The sequence below is a fragment of the Trichosurus vulpecula genome, chromosome 6 (genome assembly GCF_011100635.1).
Source record: "Trichosurus vulpecula isolate mTriVul1 chromosome 6, mTriVul1.pri, whole genome shotgun sequence".
Taxonomy (NCBI): Eukaryota; Metazoa; Chordata; class Mammalia; order Diprotodontia; family Phalangeridae; genus Trichosurus; species Trichosurus vulpecula.
Window position 1 is genome coordinate 262748438 of NC_050578.1, and position 21954 is coordinate 262770391.

At 34.1% G+C, this 21954-nt stretch overlaps 1 protein-coding gene across 1 annotated transcript; it reads right to left on the bottom strand.

The window, feature by feature from the left end:
• Positions 1 to 12269: 12269 nt before the first annotated feature.
• LOC118855037 (olfactory receptor 5W2-like) lies at positions 12270 to 13199 on the bottom strand. The gene has a single exon (XM_036765170.1). It carries the CDS (start codon positions 13197 to 13199, stop codon positions 12270 to 12272), a length of 930 nt encoding a protein of 309 aa, XP_036621065.1.
• Positions 13200 to 21954: the final 8755 nt, after the last annotated feature.

Below are 21954 nucleotides of genomic sequence, written 5' to 3' on the forward strand. Positions count from 1 at the left end.
CTTAGATGCTTTTACCTCACTGGCTTGCAGATCATGAGGACAGATTGGGAATCAAAAGTATAATGAGGTACTTGAACTCCTTCAAATTGTGTGTAACATACCCATGATCACAGAATTTCAGAGAGGCAACATGATTTCAGAGTTTAATTATTCCAGTATCTATCTGAAAATGCAATCTTGTTTTCAACAGTTCTTTTAATTACTTGTATATACAAATATTTCTTAAAGAGTAAATTTTTCTGAGGAAATCCATATGTAAAAAATTGCATATAATGAAGAGTTAGGGAAGCCAAATTCTGATTTCTAGATTGTATTTTTTCCTCTGTGACTCGTCTATGTGATAGTGACCAATCTATTATAAGAAAACATTTTTCTTTAGCCTATAAATCATATAATAACATATCATCTTGTGGAAGATAATGTTATAGAATATAGAATGTTGCGTAAAGAAGCAAAATGACATGGATTCAAAAGTCATCACTGACACAAGCTATATGCCTAAGAAAAGACATTTAATTTTCCAAGTCTCAGCTTCCTAAGCTATAAAATCAGCATAATTACGTCTATATTATTTCTTTCATAGGGCTATTGTTTTAACCAGATGTGTTATATCATTTATGTAAGAAGATCCAGTAAAGGAATTATTCCCTCCGCTAATTCAGATTAGAAGTTCTAACACATCCAGGATAAGATAGTAACTTATTTTTTGAAGATGGAATTTAATCCATCACCTAGAGATCAGTTCTCTAAGAAATTTTTAATTATTTGTGATGCTCAAATTCGAAAATGTCTGTATTTTGCAAACATTAAAACTCCATATATATCCTCATTGGTGAATCATATATCAGAGATAAAATAGGACGTTTTGTAATACATTGTCTTTAGTAATTGTAAACTAGAAGAATAGTATGGCAAATAATAGTATTCTTATAATTTCTAGTCATCTAAAACCTCTTCTCCCTTGTGGTTTCTAAATCAAATATACATGGGAAATATATATATATATATATATATATATATATATATATATATATATATATATATATATATACATATTGTAGCATTCCAACCCCTCTCATCAATGTTCTGCTGTAATATCAATGGTTAACAATTCTTACATAAGCCCAATATGTCTCTTCTTCATTTATAATAAAGAATACTCAAATTGGTTATTATGTAAAAGAAGATTTTTCCTAAGAGTAAGAATTAGTTCCTCTGGATTTCTAAGGAAAATAAAGCATGATCCAAGTTTGTGTACACAGGTTAAAAAAAAGTATAGCATCAAGCTTTTCTGTGGGAAGAGAGAGAGGCGGAGAGAGAGAGAGAGAGAGAGGAGTGAAGATTTGTGAGGATCCAAGTTTTACTTCACCTGTTATTTGAGGAAATGCACCATTTTCCTGTTTTTACAGAGTTTGGAGACTATAGGTGTGGAATGTTATAACGTCATTTAATCATTGTACTGATTGGTTTTGCTAACCCATTTTTATTGTAATTTTCTTTCTTTTTGAATATATTGATATGAGGAATGGTTCTCTGAGGAAAGGAGAGAGGAGGGTTTTATCTGAAAGTGATAGCAATATGAAACATTAAATTTTAATTAAAATGAAATAATGTATAAAAAAATGAGATGTTTTGTAGGTAGAGAGGAGTAGGAAAGTGTTACGGGCTTCCGAAGCCTTGTAACTATGCTCGGGGTGGTCCTGGAGGTCTGAGGAGGACAGGGCTTGGCTCTAACTCGGCCCCTAACAGGAAAGGTAGTAGAGATAAAATGAATATCACAGGTGTTTGATGCAGATTTGGAAAAGCAACAAAAATTTCAATTCAAGAGATGAGTTAGCAGTGACCTTGGGATATGTTTGGTATAATTAGACTAGATGGGCTGGACCAGATGCTTCTCATATGGATGATGATTGGGAGATAAATTGAAATGGGTATGTAAAATGATGCCAAAATATAAGTGGGATCTTATTTTACCAGGGGAAATCTAGACGATCAATTAGTCTAACATTATTTTACACATCAGAAATCCAAAGCCAAGAGAAGTCAAATGACTCACTCAAGTTTGCAAAGACAGCAAGTAGCTGAGCCAGGCCCACTTCCTCTGTTGCCTAATTGAATTGTTTCTTATACTATGGGAGCTGTATAAATTTCTAGTACTTTATAGGAGAGTATTTAACACTGTGGCATGAAAGAAAATAAAGAGTGCTATCTTTGGACTCTAAGAACCTAAGTTTTAATTTAAATTCTATTTTATTCTGATTATATAGTTTTGAATAAGTTACTTCACCTCTATCTTGATTTCAATATCCATTTGTGTCCGTATCCCCATTTATGCGGCAAATTTAGTTTAGTGAAGAAAATGGATGTGCTAGCCTATCAAAAAGATGATGGAGAATTTAGCACATATTAGTAATCATCTCCATGCATTGCACTAGTCCTTCCTCCTGTTGTCTGGCTAACTCCCTTGAAAAATGCTTCTTACAAGTTTAGAACTCACTACCCTGACTGCTACACTAGAAGAACTGAAGACTGAATACAGTAGTCTGCCATGGATTGCTGCTTCTTCTCCAGCTGAAATGTCTGATGTTGAGAAAAACACATTATCCCAGATGTCTGACTAGAACCTCAAAGGAAAATTCAGAGTTAAGCTTAAACAAACACTCCTCAGTGACTCTAATAATAATAATATCAGTATTGACGATAAACTGTGGACCAAGTGAGGCAAATCTGGGGAAATCTTTCCTCTAAGGGAGTCTGGAAATGGAATATGTATGTGTACACATATACGTCAATATTATATATCCTTTATGTGTTGATATACATATGTGTATAAAAGGTGAACTTGCCATTTGGGAGATCATCTCATCGAATTGTTCTAGGGCTCTACTAAGTATGATAGAAGTGTATGTGGTGGTGGTGGAGAGCCAGGGACTGGCTCTCCCTAAAGATTCTGAACTGGGTAGAATACAATATGAATATATATGAATATGTATATGTATCTCATTATTAAAAGTAGGTTTCCCATCCTACCCTTCCCAGCATATCTTCCCCACACACTTTCTGATAACAACTGATCTTTTTACATAAGTGATTCAATTTATTTGTTCATTATAAGACAAGTTAAAAAGAAGTTTGTTTGCAAGGTAAATGCCCTGTTATGAAAAATAGGCTACTTCAGCAAGGTGCTTCTCAAACAAAGGTGGAGAACATGCAATCAGATTCAGTAGAGAAGACAATATGATGAGAGGTCTTTCCTCATTTAGAAACTTATGAGGCAGTGGCAGCCTCATTTTACAAATAAAGAAATAAATGCTCATAAATCTTCATTGAAAGAAAGGTGGTTAAAGAGCAGAATTGGGACCAGAATTAAAATACATCTTTCTGGAATCCAAGACATTGCATATTTCCTGATTCACTGAACTGCCTCTCAAGCAATATAAAATACTAGAGAAATCACAATATTTGCCAAGTTGACTATTCCAAATAAAAGTTCATTTCTTCCTTTCAACTTTTCCTTCATGTTTCCTTATCCTCTTCCCCTAACAAGGAGTAAAACAATTTTTATTCCAAAATCAGATCAGTCCAATGATTGGGTATCATATGTGAAAACTGTAGCATTTGTGCTCTATCCCCATCACTATTCCAGATCTGCCTAAGCATAAAAACTCAAGGAAAATGGAGTATTTTCATAAGAAATTACCTGTGTGTACCACTATTATGTTTTCCTCATTAAAAGGCCTTTGACTTTCTTTCTTCACTTTTCTGGCTACACCATTGTATTAGAGCAAGGTAGGATTTATTCCAATATTACATATTTCATTCCCATTGTACATGTATAGATTTCCTATATTTTCTTGCTTGCCACAAATGCACTTCTCTCCTTAAATTATCTATTTCATACTTCTAAACCATGAATGCCATTGGGGATAGTTCCTAAATGTAGAGATGGTTCAATGTAATACACCTCTGTTCTTCAAAATATGATTTACACATGCTTTGTAGATAGTGGTTTAGTCCAGTGATCCTTAATATTCAGTATTTTGCCCATAATTTGGACATGAAGTATATACCAGCAGGACATATCTTAAGGGATTTAATGATGAATCATGCATTATGGCCTTCTTGATAAACAGATGGTTGGACTAGATTATACATAATCTCAATAGTGAATTCCTATAATTTTATGTTCTTTTTAAGAAGTATATATTGACAATATGCTCTTTAACATTTTGAGTAAAGTGGTTTTTTATTTCTATCTAGAAATTGCTTTGTTGATCCAAAAATATATGGTTATTTTGTTTGGTTACAAATGGTCATAAATAGTATTGTAGGTAGCTATATCTTACAAATGGTGGTCACAAACTTATGGGATTGTTGGCTAGTGGAAGGAACATTAATATGCTGTTACAAAATCTGGACTACTATCTTGGTTAGACAAAATGGTAAGTTTTAATGAAATGCAATATCAGTAGGATGAAGATCATGAAAGGCATCTTTTAGGAGCATGGACCAGGTGTACTAGAATCAGCACACATTCTATTTCTAATCACTCACACTCCCACATGCAAATTTCCCACTGATTTCTGCTCTAGAACAGGCCCAGTTCTACTTGTTTTGCACTTGTTCTATGAGTGTCTCCTAATGTCATCACTCATCATCAATAATGAAGCAGTGAATCTGTCTTTATCCACTTTAACATGTTCTAAAATTCCTTTCTGCTAAATGAATGCCAGATGGGAAGGGAATCAATTTCAGATCAGGATCATAGGAGCTCTGAAAAGCTGCTACTAGGGTGTGGGGTCCTGAGGAAAAAAAACGGAACTTCATTTTTGCAGTTCATGTCAGCAGTTTGACAGTTTACAAAGAGGTCAATGGGATCTAGAAGGGATTTGGAGAGATGCTAGGGGAATGTTCATTCCATCTTTGGGTCAATGATTATGGGGTCATGGATTTACTTTATATGCCTACATGTGACTCAACCCTGCTGAGAATGGGTTATTTCTCCAGTGTTATTTATCCCTAGGAGTGGGGGTCAAGTTGCTCTGAGGGGAGTCCAGATAATAATTTAAATCATTACAGGTGGTGAGTGAAGGTTTCAGTGTCCCATGTGCAACTCCATGCATGGAAAATGATCTGAGCGACTATGTTATATTCAAAGACTTGGTGTAAGCAGGTTGGCAGAAATTCTGGATGGTTAGGAAGGGGGCAAGGTGCTGTGCTAGGATGTGGGACATCTTCATTGAGAATGTATGATGTCTCCCTCAACAAAAACATAGATATTTTGCACAGACCCAAAGGTGGTACTGGAGACCTTGAAACTTTATAATGATATATTTTTTTTATTTCCTTAACTTAAGAATAGATGGAAAAATTTTCCTGAAATTTAATCTTTGATATTCATAATTAAATACTTCAGATCTGGGAATGGCTCCTAGGATACAGTGAGACTGAAAGTACCTTGTAATATAGTATTACAGATCACAAAATATAGGAGCTTCTACATTAACAAATTGGAGTGTTTGGAATATGATATTCTGGAGAACAAAGGAGCTAGGATTACAATCAAGAATAACATGCCCCACAAAACTGAGTGTAATTCTTCAGGGAAATAATGGACATTCAATTAAATAGAGGACTTTAAAGCTTCCTGATGAAAACACCAGAGCTGCATAGAAAATTTGACTTTCAAATAGAAGACTCAAGAGAAGCCTAAAATGGTAAACAGGAAAGGGGAATTGTAAGGGATGTAATAATGTTAAATTGTTTACAATGCTACATGGGAAGATGATACTTATACCTCATAAGAACTTCCTCAGTATTAGGACAGTTAGGAGTATATAGATGGAGGGTCCAATGTGAGTTGAAGATTAAGGATGATAGTAAAATTAAAATTAGGGTGTGAGAGAGGAATGTACTGGAAGAAAGGGAAAGGGAGAGGTAGAATGGGATAAATTATTTCATATAAAAGAGGCAAGAAGAAAAGCTTTTACACTGGAGGTGAAGGGGGGAGTTATTGGTGCGTTAGTGAACCTAACTCTCATCAGAATTGGCTCAAAGAGTGAATAACACCCATACACAATTGGATATAGAAATCTATGCTACCCTACAATAAAGTAGAAGAGAAAGTGGATAAAAGAAGGGGGGTGATAGAATAAAGGGTGGATTGGAGGAGGGGGTAGTTAGAAACAAAATACTTTTGAAGAGTGACAGGGTGAAAGGAGAAAGAGAACAGATTAAATGAAAGGGATAGGATGGAGGGAAATACAGTTATTAATAGTAACTGTGAAAAAAAATTAAAACAAGTTTCTCTGATAAAAGCCTCATTTCTCAAACATATGCAGTTTGAGTCCTGATTCAAATTCATAAAAATAAAAGCCATTTCCTGATAAAAAAGACATGAACAGTTTTCAGAGGAAGCAATCAAAGCTATGTATAGCAATATGAAAAATTACTCTAACTCACTATTGACTGGAAAATTGCAAATTTAAAAAATTCTTAGGTACTACCTCATACCTATTAGATTCGCTAATAGGACAGAAAAGGAAAACGACAAATGTTGGAGAGCATGTGGGGAAACTGAGATATTAATATATTATTGGTGGAGCTTGGAAGTGATTTAATCATTTTGTAGAATAGTTGGGAACTATGTCCAAAAGGCTATAAAACATACATACCCTTTGATCTAACAATAGTGCTACTAGGTTTGTATTCCAAAGGGGATAAAAACCAAAAATGACAAAGACTATTATGTACAAAAATATTTGTAGCTGCTCTTTTCTGGTGGAAAAGAGCCATAAATTGAGAGGATGAACATAAATTGGGTAATGGCTGAACAAACTGCAGTTTAGGATTGTGGTGGAATATTATTGTTCTATAAAAATGATAAGAAGGATGCGCTCAGAAAAAACCTGGAGAAACTATCATGAACTAATGCAAAGTGAAATCTGCTGTATACAAAGTAACTGCAACATCATAAGAGGATCACTTGTGAATGATTTAACTCTTTTCAGCAATACAATAATCCAACAAAATGCTGAAGGACTTGTGATGAAAAATACTATCTATACATGGGCAAAGAACTGATTAAATTATACTTTTAAAAATCTTTTCTTTATTTTTATTGAGGTTGGTTTTTTTTTGCTTTATGTTTTCTTTCACAACATGACTAATATGAAAATGTTTTGTATGACTACACATATATAATCTATATTAAATTGCTTGCCTTCCCAGTGAGGGGGGAGTGGGGAAGAAGGAAGGGAGAGAATTTGGAGCTCGAAGTTTTTTTCTAATGCTAAAATTGTTTTTTCATCTAACTGGGTGAAAATAAAATACTAAATAAATTCAAAAAAGGGAAAAAAAACTTGGAAACTTTTACATAAAGTGATCCAAAGTGAAGTCAGCAGCAACAAGGAGATCAGTGTACACAGTAACAGCAGTATTGCACAACTGTAAACTGTGAATGACTTATTTATTCTAAACAATACAATTATCTAGGACAATTCTGAAGGACCTTTGATGAAAATACTAAACAAAAACCAAACAAAACCATACAAAACTGATGGAGTCTGAATGCAGATTGAAGCAAACTTTTTATTATTTTTATTTTTCTGATTTTTTTATGTTTTCTTTTACATCATGACCAATATGGAAACGGGTTTAGCATGATTGCATATTATAACCTGTATCAAATTCCTTATTTTCTCAACAAGGTGGGAGGCTATGATTTTTAACTTAAATGAGATTAACCTTAAAGTGTTATGTAATGCTATTATTTTTATCATGCTCCCAAATTTCCTGTCAGTCTAAGTTTCTTCCCCTCTTTTGCCCTCTGTCATCTATCCCTATTTTTCTCTGAATAGTAAGGAACCCCTAGACAGGATTGTACAAAGAATGACTTTTTATATAGAAGTATGAAAGGCTCTTAACTGTTGAAAAACTTGGATAAATTAATCTATAAGAAAAGTTTAATGTTTGATTTTAGTTCTTGTATTATACAATCCAGTTTTTTTTTTAATTTTGGGGGGGCTAAGTAGTTAACCTAAGAATTAAATATTAAACATGAAATTGGAGAGATTAGTAGCATGCTGATTGAAGGTAAGTTTAAAATAGAAATAATAGAATACTTCAAAGTGGGTAAGGACAGCTAGTTGATGCAGAGACTAGAAAGCTGAGCCTGAAGTCAGGAAAACTCCTCTTCTTGAGTTCAAATTTGGCCTCGGATGTTCTTATTACCTGTGTCAACCTGGACAAGTCACTTAACCCTGTTTGGCTCAGTTTTCTTATGTGTAAAATGTGGTGGAGAAGGAAATGACAAACACCTTCATTATGTTTGCCAAGGAAACACCAAATATGATCAGAAGAGTCAGACATGACTAAACTACAAAAAAAAAAAAACAACTTGATTAAAAAGTGATTCAGTGCACCCTTTTTGATGATGAGTGGTGGTAATAGGAAACAGACTTAGTCACAGAACTAGTATTGAATGAATGGTGATGGGCCTGATCTTGAGTGGGAATAGGTGGAAAATTGGTGGGCAAAGGGGATTTAGGTAAGGAAATCCTTTATTTCTTTCATGCCTAGGACTTGTTCCAAAATATCTTTTCCTGAATGTATGTGCTGTTATCATACCACATCTTGACTGTTTAGCTATGTGGCAAAATTTACCTTTGGAACAGAAATAGTTTTTACATGATACCAATTTTTTCACCATATTTCATTTTGGAATGAAAATAATGTTGCTCCTAGATAGGCAAACTTAAGAGGAAGACCAAAAGGAAGAGATTGACCATTAATTTTAAATGGACAATTTAAAGAACAGCATCTCCTTGGCAGTGCAGTGGAAAGAGTGGTTGATTTACCTTCTACAGACATGGATTTAGATTCTGGCTGCAACATGAGTACTTCTTTACCTGATATTATTTCAGTTAAGATATCTGAGATTCTGTTGCTTTATCTGTAAAGCAGCGATGATAATATTAACTCATGTTTCTTAATGAGGAAAATACTGTTGGAAATGCCAAAGCATTATGGAAATGTTGTGTTATGGTGTGTCCTGATTCATATTGTGTATTTGCTATTAAGTGAGAGGCAGCTCAGTGAAATCCTAATTTGGGTAGGGGTAGCATCTCCTTTGCCAACCTCTCTCTAATCTGTCTTAAAATAGACTAATCAGTTGAACAAGTTAAAAAAGTATGATCCATTGTTATTAGAAAGCATTGTGGAAGATAAAAGAGGGGAGATGGGAGAAGAAAAAAGAATGTTATTTTGATTACTGATTTGCAATAATGATTGTCCTTATCCACATCAAGGATTATAGTGATTGGTGATTTTATTAGTGGTATTCAAATCCATCAATGTTTTATTCCACCCAATTTATGATCTTGAAAGAGAGCCAATCTTACCCCTCCCCCATCTTCTTCCCTGCTTTGGGTGTCCTCAAAAGACACTCATAACAATTAGATGAGATAACTTACCAAATGGCAAATTTCAAATTTCTTTAATTCATCTTTTTAACACAGACACAAACTATGAATAATATTTGTATACAAACTTACATAAACATATATATATACAAACATATATATATATAATTATATGGTGGATTTTAATATAAAACACTCCCATGTATATTTGTATACTATATATATATATATATGTATACACATATATATATACACACGTGCATACAATACATAGATAACGATGCATTTGTAACAATACTTATATGTATAAACTGTTCATATACGCATGTACATATAAATCTTATGCAAACATATGCATGCATGTGTTCATGAATTCCTCACTTTTAATCCTAAACTTAATGACATCTAATTCCTCACATATATGATCAAGGATATTATATGTATGTGTACACACAGTTGTATGATATAAAACACATACATATATTCTTGATATCCATGTATATACATATTTATGAATGTGTGTAAGAATACATATGTAAACACATATATAAGTCATAAAACACCTAGAGTCAAACAAAGCTAGATTTGGAATCTAAGAAGGAAGTTTTTAAAACCTAATTGACTCTGCTAATTGTAGAAATATGAAACTAGTTATGAGCATGTCCAAGGCTTGACATCAAAGGTCTAATTTCGTCCACTATATACTTCAGTTATTTCCAACACACCTGGTGAGTTGAAGTTATTGTTTATTTTCCATACATGTACCTTTGTATGCACTATTCCTTTTACATCCACTCTCCTTCCTAAGGCCTACACAATATTTTCATAATTATTTCTTATTAATTTATTACCAGATGAATCTCTCCTACTTCCCCTCCCCAGAGAGTAATGTCATGCCTTGTAGCAATACATTAAAAAGGTAGAACATCAATGATGAAAAGTACCTAATCAAAAAAATTTCTATATTGACTAATACCAACTGTATACACCTGATTTGCTACATGAAAAACTTTACCTCAACCTCTTTGATTTTCTCATCTCTAAGAGGAGATTTGACTAGATGACCTTGCATATTTCCCTGTCAAAAATGTGATCCCACTATAATATAGTCCCATATGTCCAACTGAATTCATCAGAATCCTATCAAGTATAAAATATCTGTAACATTGCATTTGATCTTATTGTATATATATATATACACCACAGTCAATACCAACATACCTGTTGAATTCCTTATGATCTTGCTTCTGATCTCATCATTTGACTGAAACTGCACTCTTCCAAGTTACTCATGATCTCTTAGTTAATAAACACAATGTTCTTTATTCAGTCTTCACTCTCTTTGACCTTTCTGCATTCTTTGACACTCTTGATCACTCTCTCCTCCTTGGTACCTGCTTCTCTTTAGACTTGTAGATTACCACTCTCTCCTGGTCTTCCTGCTTACCTATATGATCATTCCTTTATCTCTTTCATTACATCCTCCTTCAATTCACACCCTCTAAATGTAGATGTAACTCAGGGTTCTGTCCTGGGCCCTCTTCTCTTTTCCCATTATGCTATTTCACTTCTATCTTATAGTTAAGTACCTGCTGCACCCTTGAATTATGGTTTATTTGTCTCAATAATGCAGAAGTTATTCCTACTTTCAAGTAATGCTTTTTCAATATAATAACCAGTCTAAATGTTCCTTATTACAAATGATGGAAAGTTACAATACCCTAATATAGGATATCCACTTATCTATTTATTTTTATCCATCCCATCAGTACTTTCTTTGAATACATACACACATATGATATGTATGTGTATCTATCAATATATCTATAACTAGATGTTGATATCTGGATATATCTATATCTAGAGAGCAATAGATAGATACACACATATATATGTAAATATGTATGTATAGAAACTGATGATGGGAGGGATAAATTGCTCCACAGGAATGCATTCCTCTAAGTCACTTTCATTTGACTTAGGAGCATCAAGGGGGATTTTTGAAGCTTCAGATAAACAATATTATCATAGAGAGGTATAATGAAACTTTAAAGTTTACAAAACCCTCTTCATGTATGAGATCATTTGAAAATCAAAACACAGAAATATAGTGGATACAGAGCAGTCCTTTTGGTGATAAAGACCTAGGTATATGTCTGACCTTTGCAACATATTTGGCTATATGACCTTTGGGAATGCCTCTGTGATCTGAATTAGTAGAGGTGATAATTACTGACCAGCATATTCTTATACAAATGAAATCACACATCTAGGCAAAGTAACAATAGTTCTATGATATAGAAAATAAAACCACAATTATCTTGTAACATACTGCATGTCAAAGGGTGGTAGATGATGTATGAGATATTGACAAATGTATAACATTTTATCATTTAAAATTGATCCTCATTACATAGATAACTCACTGAGGTAAAGATATAATCTGTGATTCATAGCTCTATTTTCCTAAAATCCCAATTACTCATATTCTTTCATGCATATAAAATAATATAAATAGTACACACAAGTATATGTATATGTACATGTGTTCATGTGTGTATATATACACACATTGATTTAGAAAATTTCACTTTCCGAGGAATGTTTGACATAGAAATAATTATCAGAATTTTTTAGTATACAATCCTCTTTAAGTACAGATTGCACTAGGTGAACTCTGAGATTCTTTTCACTTTTTGAGATTCAGTATTTGTGTATTGGCATGTTAATGTCACTTCAATAGGACTTCAAATAACTAAAGTGGCTTAGCATATCTTTAATGAATTGAATTGTACTTTCAGACCCCCAATCTCCCACTGAGATTTGCTGAGATTATAGCAACCAATATTAGGAATATATTTTATTTTTCAGTTTCCCCAAGGCCCTTTTCACATCTTTGTTTCTTAAACTGTAGATCAAGGGGTTTAACATGGGAATGACAAGAGTATAAAACAAGGAGGTCACTTTGTCTTGGTCTAGTGAGTAGGAGGAACTTGGCCTGAAGTACATAAAAAGCATAGTACCCTGAAATATTGTGACAGCAGTTAAGTGAGAAGAACAGGTTGAAAATGTTTTGTATCTGCCCTCAGTGGAGGGCATCTTAAATACAGACAGGATTATGTAACAATAAGAAATGAGGACTGTTGAAATGGTGACCATTTCTATAAAGCCAAAGACAGTGAAGATCACCAGCTCATTAACATAGGTATCAGAACAAGAGATTATTAAAAGAGGAGGAACATCACAGAAGAAATGATTAATCTCATTGGACTTGCAGAAACTCAGTGTGAAGGTTAAAGTAGTATGAACCAGCGCATCCACCAACCCCACCATGTAGACACTAGCAGTCAATAAGTAACAGACCCAGCTGGACATATTTACTGTATAAAGCAAAGGGTTGCTTACTGCCATGTAGCGATCAAAGGCCATTACTGCTAACAATAAAGTCTCAGCATCTGTAAACCAACAAAAGAAGTAGAATTGCAGAGCACAACCAATGGAAGAAATGGATTTGTCTTTGGCAAAGAAGTCCACCAGCATCTTGGGACCAATGGCTGTGGAGTAGCAGAGATCACAGAAGGACATGTGGCTAAGGAAGAAATACATGGGCAAATGGAGTTGGGAATCTATCCTGATTAAGATGATCATCCCAAGATTTGTTACAAGAGTAACCAAATAAATGGTGAGAAAGAGAACAAAAAGGAACACTTTTAGCTCTGGAGCACTGGTGATTCCCAGGAGGATGAACTCAGTTGGGATGGAATAATTCTTCTCCATCACTTCTTCTTTGTTCTCTCCTCTGTTTCTGTGAACAGGAAACATGCAAATGGAGGAATTGTGTTTCCACTCTTTTGTGAAGCTATAGAGCAGAGAGGACTTGTGGATTGCTTCTCATCTGTAATAAGAGGAGAGATAGTTCCTGAACCTTACTTATTAATGCCACAGAAAGATATCAAACTTCATTTTATGCAGATGAGGTATTCATAAAACAGAGAAGAAGGAATTGAAGACATAAAGATACCTCATAATTGTATAGTACTTTACAGATTAAAAAATTCCTTAGTACAAATTGATGATGCGTAAACTACAAAGATTAATACATCATATTTCCCTCTGTGTAAAAGTTCAGAATAATTGAATAATTTTCCTTCGATTACACCATTAATAAGTATTAGATGAAGGTGCTCATATAAGTTCTCCTGATAGTAATTCTGAGAAATATCAACTGTATTATTTCACAACATTCCTCCCAAAAGCTAAATGACTTCAGATGTTACAGTCTTCGACTAATAGAACTGATGCATATTTAAGAATCACTAAACTTGGATTCAGGAAGAGTTGAACTGAAAACCTGCCTCAGACATATATTAATTATGTGACCATGATCAAATACACAAACATTCCTGAGCTTCAGTTTTCTTAATGGTATAATGGGAGCCTTAACTGAATAAAAATTTAGTAAGTATTTACTGTGTACCAGGGAGTATGATAATGACTGTGGATACAAATAAAGGTATAAATAGTTGCTGCTCTCAAGGAGCTTACATTCAAATGAGAAAACATGCAAACAAATGTGTCTGCATATGTAAATATATGTGTGTATAGTGAAAATATTTACTGTATATGTATATATTTTGTACGTATGTATATGCATATATAAGTATACATGGTATTCTCAAGAGCAATGTATATGTATTAAAGAGGACTGAGAGTTTCTTGTTGTGTAATGTGGGATATTGGCTACAATTTGTATTAAGACAAGAAATCTGTGAGGCAAAGTTGAGAAGAGAAAGAAATCCAGAATGCCAAATAAAATGTCCAGTTAGAAATGCTGAGTGTTGTGTAACAGGAAGGACATAACTGATACTAGAATTTAGAGTAAATAGTAAGAATAACTAAAATGTGCATTTTAAAGGTTTGCAAAGTGTTTTAAAAGTTTTCACATTTTATTCTCAAAATCCCTAAAAGAGGGGTCTTATTGTTGTCTCTTTTTATATGAAGAAACTGAGAGAGATAGATGTTAAGTGATCTATTCAGGATAAGACAACTTGTAAGCATGTAAAGTAAGTTGAAAACTCCAAACTTCCTGACTGCAGGTCCATTATTCTACCCACTGTACCACTTTGCTATTTCTAAGCAAGTAAAGGTGGATGTGGTATAAATAGGCTGGAAAGATACAAAGAGAACGAGGACATGGAGGGTTTTAAAAGCTAAGCATAGGATTTTACATTTGACCATTGTTGTAATAGAGCACCATTGCAGTTTATTGAGTAGGGGAGGGGTAGTGACATGGTCAGATCTGCTATTTAGGAAGAAAAATCTGATAGCTGATTAATGGATGGAGTACATTTGAGAGTGATTGAATGAGGCAAGTAAACTAAGCACAAGGCACAATAATCTTGGTTAGAAGTGTTGAGTGTTTGCCCCAGAGCTTTGAAAATTTCATATGAAGATAGGAGTGGTAAACAAGATATGTTCCAAAGGTAAACTTGATAGAACTTTGCAACTGAATGGACATTGTGTGTGTGTGTGGGGGGGCGTTGTGTATGTGTGCATGTGTTTGTGTGTGTGTGTGTGTGTGTGTGTGTGTGTGTGAGAGAGAGAGAGAGAGAGAGAGAGAGAGAGAGAGAGAGAGAGAGAGAGATTGAGAGAGGAGGGAATGAGGATGACACCCTAGGTTGCAAATCTTGGTGACTTTTAAGATGATGGTACCCTCAAAGATAAAGATGGCAGGATCAGAAGCAGAGTGAGGTATATACAAAATCCTTTATTAAAAATACTGGAACAAAAGAAAACAAAAGATATTGTTACTCTCAGATGAGATTAGTTATATTCAGTTTTGTCCAAGTGCTTGATAAGTCTCGGTCTCAGTTCAATATTATAAGATTTTCTTTTCTGATATGTATATGGTGAAAGGTCAGGTCTCATGATGGGTAGAATAATCTTTATAACTTCTCTAGAGAATGACTCTTAGGGTCCTGAAGGCTTCCCTCTGACACTCATTGACCACATGACTAAGGAAAATTGGAAGAAGACATTTGAGCCTCAGTTTGCTCAACCATAAAAGGGAGAAATAACAAATATATATCTTACACAAATATTTGTCATCAAATATTCACAGTAAGTTTTTTTGCAAATTTTATTAAATTCTGTGGATATTCATTCAATTTGACAGATAGTTATCAAATATTACAAGCATAGGAAAATGTCTTGGTTAATTGATATATATTTTACTGCTCTCACAGTTAAATATCCTGGTGTCAAGTTCTACCTTTTTCTTCAAACTGGCTGGTGTGATCTTGAGCAAGTCACTTACTGACTCACAAACCTCAGATTTCTTCATAATATAATAATTTGGAGTTCTGATCTTCAATGATACAGGCAAATTCTTCATTGAAAATGAATGTGATGACCTACAACTCTGGCACACAAATGTAGAAATGAGAGCTCCCAAAAATTTTGGTGGTAATTCATTGATTCCTAATTCTCTAGTTTCCCTGGTATTTTAAGATAAGTGTAGAAGTGTCCTTAAGTTTTATTTTCTATTACAACTCCTAATGACATTGCAATCTTTCACATGTAATTTTCATAGTGCAACACCATATGACCGATACTGGAAATTGTATAATCCACTAAAAAGAATAATATTTTGTTACTTATTGCTAGTCTCACTATTTGAGATTGTTTATGTGGGGAACATATGCATATAGAACAAATGGGGAGAGGAAAGCCTACAGGAAGCGTTCCTTAATAAGATTGTCCTCTATAACCAATGTCCTATAATGCCATCTCTTGACATTTCTTAAACCTACCTGGCCAAAGTGCAGCCATATGTCTTGTCTGATGTAACTGAATGCAGAGAATTCTTTTTCTTTTTATTTAGTGACATTTAGAACTTAAAGCTTGGAAGCCTCTGATTTATCTCAACACTCTTGTGTAAACACTTATCTAATTAACCCATTGGGACAACCCATTTGTCTTCTCTTCCTTGAATGATACATTGCCTTAGACCAAAGTGGGAAGTGCAACTGGGGACACATTTAAACTGTTAGTCCTCTGGTGTTTTTTGTTTTTTTTACTCAAACTGGATGAAAGTGTGAATGGAGATCTCAGGTTATATTGCCTTTGTGTGCTGGTGATGGAAGATATCAACAAAAAGGATTCATACAAGGGAGAGGAGGGGTGATGAAGGACAAAAATCTTTTAATTAATTAACCATTGTGCCCCAAATATTGCCTTTTCAGATGGAAAAACTGAATTTAGCTTCATACATATTTGGTAAGGCATTAATGCATGCAGTGTACTGTGGAAAAGAAGAAGTGAAAGGAGGAAGAGAAATTTAGATTTGTAACTGGCTTTAAAGTTTATCCAGCACTTTTATAATACTATTGTTCTCTAATTATTAAAACAATCCTGTGAGGAAAATAATAGTTTTCATTATTTCCCCAAATTTCAGATAAAGAAACTGAGTTTCAGAGAGATTAAAACATAAAATCGTATTATCATAGATTTGGACTGGAAGGGACATCAGAGAACATCTGCTCCAAGACCTTCATTTTACAGAGGAAGAAACTGAAGTCCAATGAAGTTCAATGATTTTTTCAAGCTCAAGAAGTTAGTAAGCTATGTTGAAATATACTAAACTTCCCATTCTCTTTATTAGAAATGAGGCAACTAGGCAGAACAGTTTATCAAGTTAGTACTGGATCTGATTTCAGGAAGACCAGCGTTCTAATCCTGACTTGGATATGCTATTGAGTAAATCTTTTTACTTATCTCAGCCTCAGTAGCCTCTCCTGTAAAACCAGAATAAAAATAGCACCTCCTTCACAGGGTTATTTTGAGGATCAGATGAATGTAAGGCAAACCTTAAAGCAGTGAGTAGACACTAGCTGTTTTTGTTATTACTGTCATCACCAACATCATCTCCATCATCATCATCATCATCATCATCATCATCATCATCATCATGATCATCTACTTTTGTACTTATGTGAATGAAAATTCCCTCATTAATAAATAATTGAATGTCGAATAAATTTTGCCATAGCCTGAAATCATTTTGTAAATACCAAAAATTTCAGGGAAATACTCTGTTCTCCCTGAAGATAGAATTCAAATGGTGACCAAAAAAAGAGAGAAGCCCCTCACTGTAATGTTTTTAAGAACAGCTTTCCTTTTTCATACTAGACAAGTTTGAATGAAGAATGACAGAATGATAGATATGTCAACAGCATGCTGACATTTTAAGGTTTTATTGTTTCTTTGAATGTATGAAAGTCTTTTCTGAAACAGTTGTATCTTGATCTTGACTAGAGGATGTTGTCTTGGTTTGAAAATATTCTAAAATATTATAAAGATCTTACTTGATGAGAGTTTCTAACAGGAAGATTATCTCAACTCCTTGACCCCTTCTAAGCAGCAATGATTTTGTGTGTGTGTGTGTGTGTGTGTGTGTGTGTGTGTGTGTGTGTGTGTAAACTAATGCTAACAGATTTGAAATAAAACCAAACATAGAGTTTCTGTTCTTTAGGGAGGACAAACCATACCTTGTCCCCTCTGGCCTTGTCAAAACTATCACAGCAATTAAAAGTTATAATCTCCCAAAGAGCAAATTGCAAATTTCTCTTTTATCTTTTTTTAACACACATACATCCTATGTGTCTGTATATGCATACAGTTAGGTATCTGTATATAAACAATACATTATACATAAGTATAAATAAATGTACATCAATCTGTCTGTTTTATTCATATGTTTCCTAAAACATATACACATATGTATACACATATCTCTACATGTGTACATAAATGCACATATATTCCATTTCTAGCCCTTACTTGATTTCTATTTCCATGAGACAAGAATATAGTTATATAACTAAATTATTGACTAGAAATAGTATAAATGAGTTCAGATTTAGAAACAAACACATGTGTGTATATGTGTATGCACTATGTATGAGCAAATATTTTTATAATATACATAAATGGTCATTCATATAGATATACATCCACATATATACACCCATACATACTTATAATATGACATACACACACATATCCCCATTGAAGCAAGGTTTCCCTGTGTGTGTCTCATACTCTTCCCAAGTATATCAACATTATTGATATTGATCTCAGAGTGACTGTTGATTTATCTATGTTGTATTTAAATATCCAATGGTGAAAGCTTATAAGAGGGTATTCCTTTGAGATTCTTTGACAATCAGCTGCCCCAATATTGATTTCCTTGTAACAGGCATTTCAGCTGGAGAAATAGCATAAATCAATTCCAAATTCATTCAAGAATATGAGGCAAAGAAGAGGGTTCCAGATTTTTTAAAAAGAATTTTCAAAGGGAGCTAATTCACAAAAGAAAAATCTAAATGGCTGAACAAGTTGTGTTATATGATTATAATGGAATACTACAGTGCTATAAGAAATATGATCTTAGGAAAAAATGTGGAAAGACTTGCATGAAGTTATGAAGAGCAAAATGAGCAGAAACAAGGGAACACTGAATACAATTACAATAATACTGCTTTAAGAAGGACTTTGAATGAATAAGTGATTTTGACTATTATAAATACCCAAATTAACTATAAAGGACATGTGAAGAAAGAACGTATCTTCATCTAGGGAAAGAACTGGTAAATAGAGGTATGTATAGAAAAATTTTATGTATGTGTGTATTGTGTGTATGTGATTGTGTATACCTATTTGTGTCTGATTATAATCATCTCTATGATAGGGAGGTAGGGAAGGAAAAACTGGAAAATATTACATGATAATTTTGTTGTGTATTTGAAAAGAGTAGCAAGTTATGCATAGTAGATTTGCAGCTTATGTACAACCATTTTGATTGCACTATCTTCTGGAAATGTTTGTTTTGTTCCATAAATTAAAAAAAAATAAAATAAAGAAACGCCTAGTAATTGGGAACAAAATAATGCCTGAATGTCATCTTTTTTTACATATTGAATTTGGCATCATGTTCTAAATTGTTGGTTTTGAATTTTTCTCCCAAAACTAACCATGCCCCACTTGTACTAGAATTTTGACTGTGACTACAAGATTCCCCTTTTACAAAGAATATTTGATCAGTCATTTTATAAAGTTTCATTGTGCCCATTTTGATGACAATAGTAATAGGAAGAAGGGGAAAAGGAAGAGGAGAAGGAAGAGGAGGAGGAGGAAGAGGAGGAGGAGGAGGAGGAGGAGGAGGGAAAGTAGCAGAAGCAGCAGCAACGGCAGTAGTAAAGATAGATACAGAACTTTTAGGTTTAAGAATAATTGTCATTTCATCCTAAGAACATCACAGTGAAGTAGCGACTCTGTTTTTTTTTTAAATTTTATTTATTTAATACATTTAGTTTTCACCAGTGATTTTCACAAGAGTTTGAATTGTGAATTTTCTCCCCATTTCTACTCTCCCACCCACTCCAACATGGCATATATTCTGGTTGCCCCATTCCCCAGTCAGCCCTTCCTTCTGTCACCCCACTCCCCTCCCATCCTCTTTTCCCTTCCTTTCTTGTACAGCAAGATAAATTTTTATGTTCCATTACCTGTGTATCTTATTTCATAGTTGTATGCAAAAACTTTTCTTTTTTTTGTTTTTGAACATCTGTTTTTAAAACTTTGAGTCCCAAATTCTCTCCCCTCTTCCCTCCCCACACACCCTCCCCAAGAAGGCAAGCAATTTAACATAGGCCACATGCATATAATTATGTAAAACCCTTCCACAACACTCATGTTGTGAAAGACTAATTATATTTTGCTCCTTCCTAACCTAGCCCCCTTTAATGAATTTTCTCCCTTGACCCTGTCCCTTTTCAAAAGTGTTTGTTTTTGATTACCTCCTTCCCCTATCTGCACTCCCTTCAATCATCCACCCTTTTTTATCTTCTTCCTCCTTCTTTCCTGTGGGGTAAGGTACCCAATTGAGTGTGTATGGTATTCCCTCCTCAGGTCAAATCCAATGAGAGCAAGATTCACTCATTCCCCCTCACCTGGCCCTTCTTCCCTTCCTACAGAACTGCTTTTCCTTGCCACTTCTATGAGAGTTAATTTACCCCATGTTCTATCTCTCCCTTTCTCCCTCTCTCAGTATGTTCCTCTCTCATCCCTTAATTTGATTTTATTTTTATTTTTGGATATCATCCCTTCATATTCAATGCACCCTCTGCCCTCTGTCTAAATATGTCTATATATACACATATATACGTATATATGTGTATATATATATATATGCATGTGTGTATATATATACACTTACATATATACATACATACACACATATACATATATGCAAACATACGTATGTGTGTGTGTATGTACATACATACATACATACATACATACATACACACACTATATATATGCATATTCCCTTCAGCTACCCTAATACTGAGGTCTCATGAATCATACACATCCTCTTTCCAAGTAAGAATGTAAACAAAGCAGTTCAACTTTAGTAAGTCCCTTATGGTTTCTCCTTCTTCTTTACCTTTTCATGCTTATCTTGATTCTTGTGTTTGGAAATCAAATTTTCTATTTAGCTCTGGTCTTTTCATTGAGAAAGCTTGAAAGTCCTCTATTTTATTGGAAGTCCTTGTCTTGGAGCATGGGTAGGTGATTCTTGGTTTTAATCCTAGCTCCATTTACCTTTGGAATACCGTATTCCAAAGCCCTTTGATCCCTTAATGTACAAGCTGCCTGATCTTTTGTTATTCTGATGGTGTTTCCACAATACTCAAATTGTTTCTTTCTGGCTGCTTGCAGTATTTTCTCCTTGATCTGCGAGCTCTGGAATTTGGCAACAATATTCTGAGGAGTTTTCTTTTGGGGAGCTTTTTGAGGAGGCAATCTGTGGATTCTTTCAATTTCTATCTTACCCTCTGGTTCTAGAATATCAGGGCAGTTCTCCTTGATAATTTCTTGAAACATGATATGTAGGCTTTTTGTTTGATCATGGCTTTCTGGTAGTCCAATAATTTTTAAATTATCTCTCCTGGATATATTTTCCAGGTCAGTAGAATTTCCAATGAGATATTTCACATTGTCTTCCACTTTTTCATTGCTTTGGTTCTGTTTTAAAATATCTTGATTTCTCATAAAGTCACTAGCTTCCACTTGCTCCAATCTAATTTTTAAGGTAGTATTTTCTACAGTGGTCTTTTGGACCTCCTTTACCATTTGGCTAATTCTGCTTTTAAAGGCATTCTTTTCCTCATTGGCTTTTTGGAGCTCTTTTGCCATTTCAGTTAGTCTGTTTTTTAAGGTGTTGTTTTCTTCAATATTTTTTTCAGTATTTTTTTGGTTCTCCATTTTCAAGCCATTGACTTATTTTTCATGGTTTCCTTGCATTGTTCTCATTTCTCTTCCCAATTTTTCCTCTACTTCTCTAACTTGCTTTTCCAAATCCTTTCTGAGGTCTTCCATGGCCTGAGACCAGTTCATGTTTTTCTTGGAGCTTTTTGTTGTAGGTTCTTTGACTTTGTTGACTTCTTTTGTCTGTATGTTTTGGTCT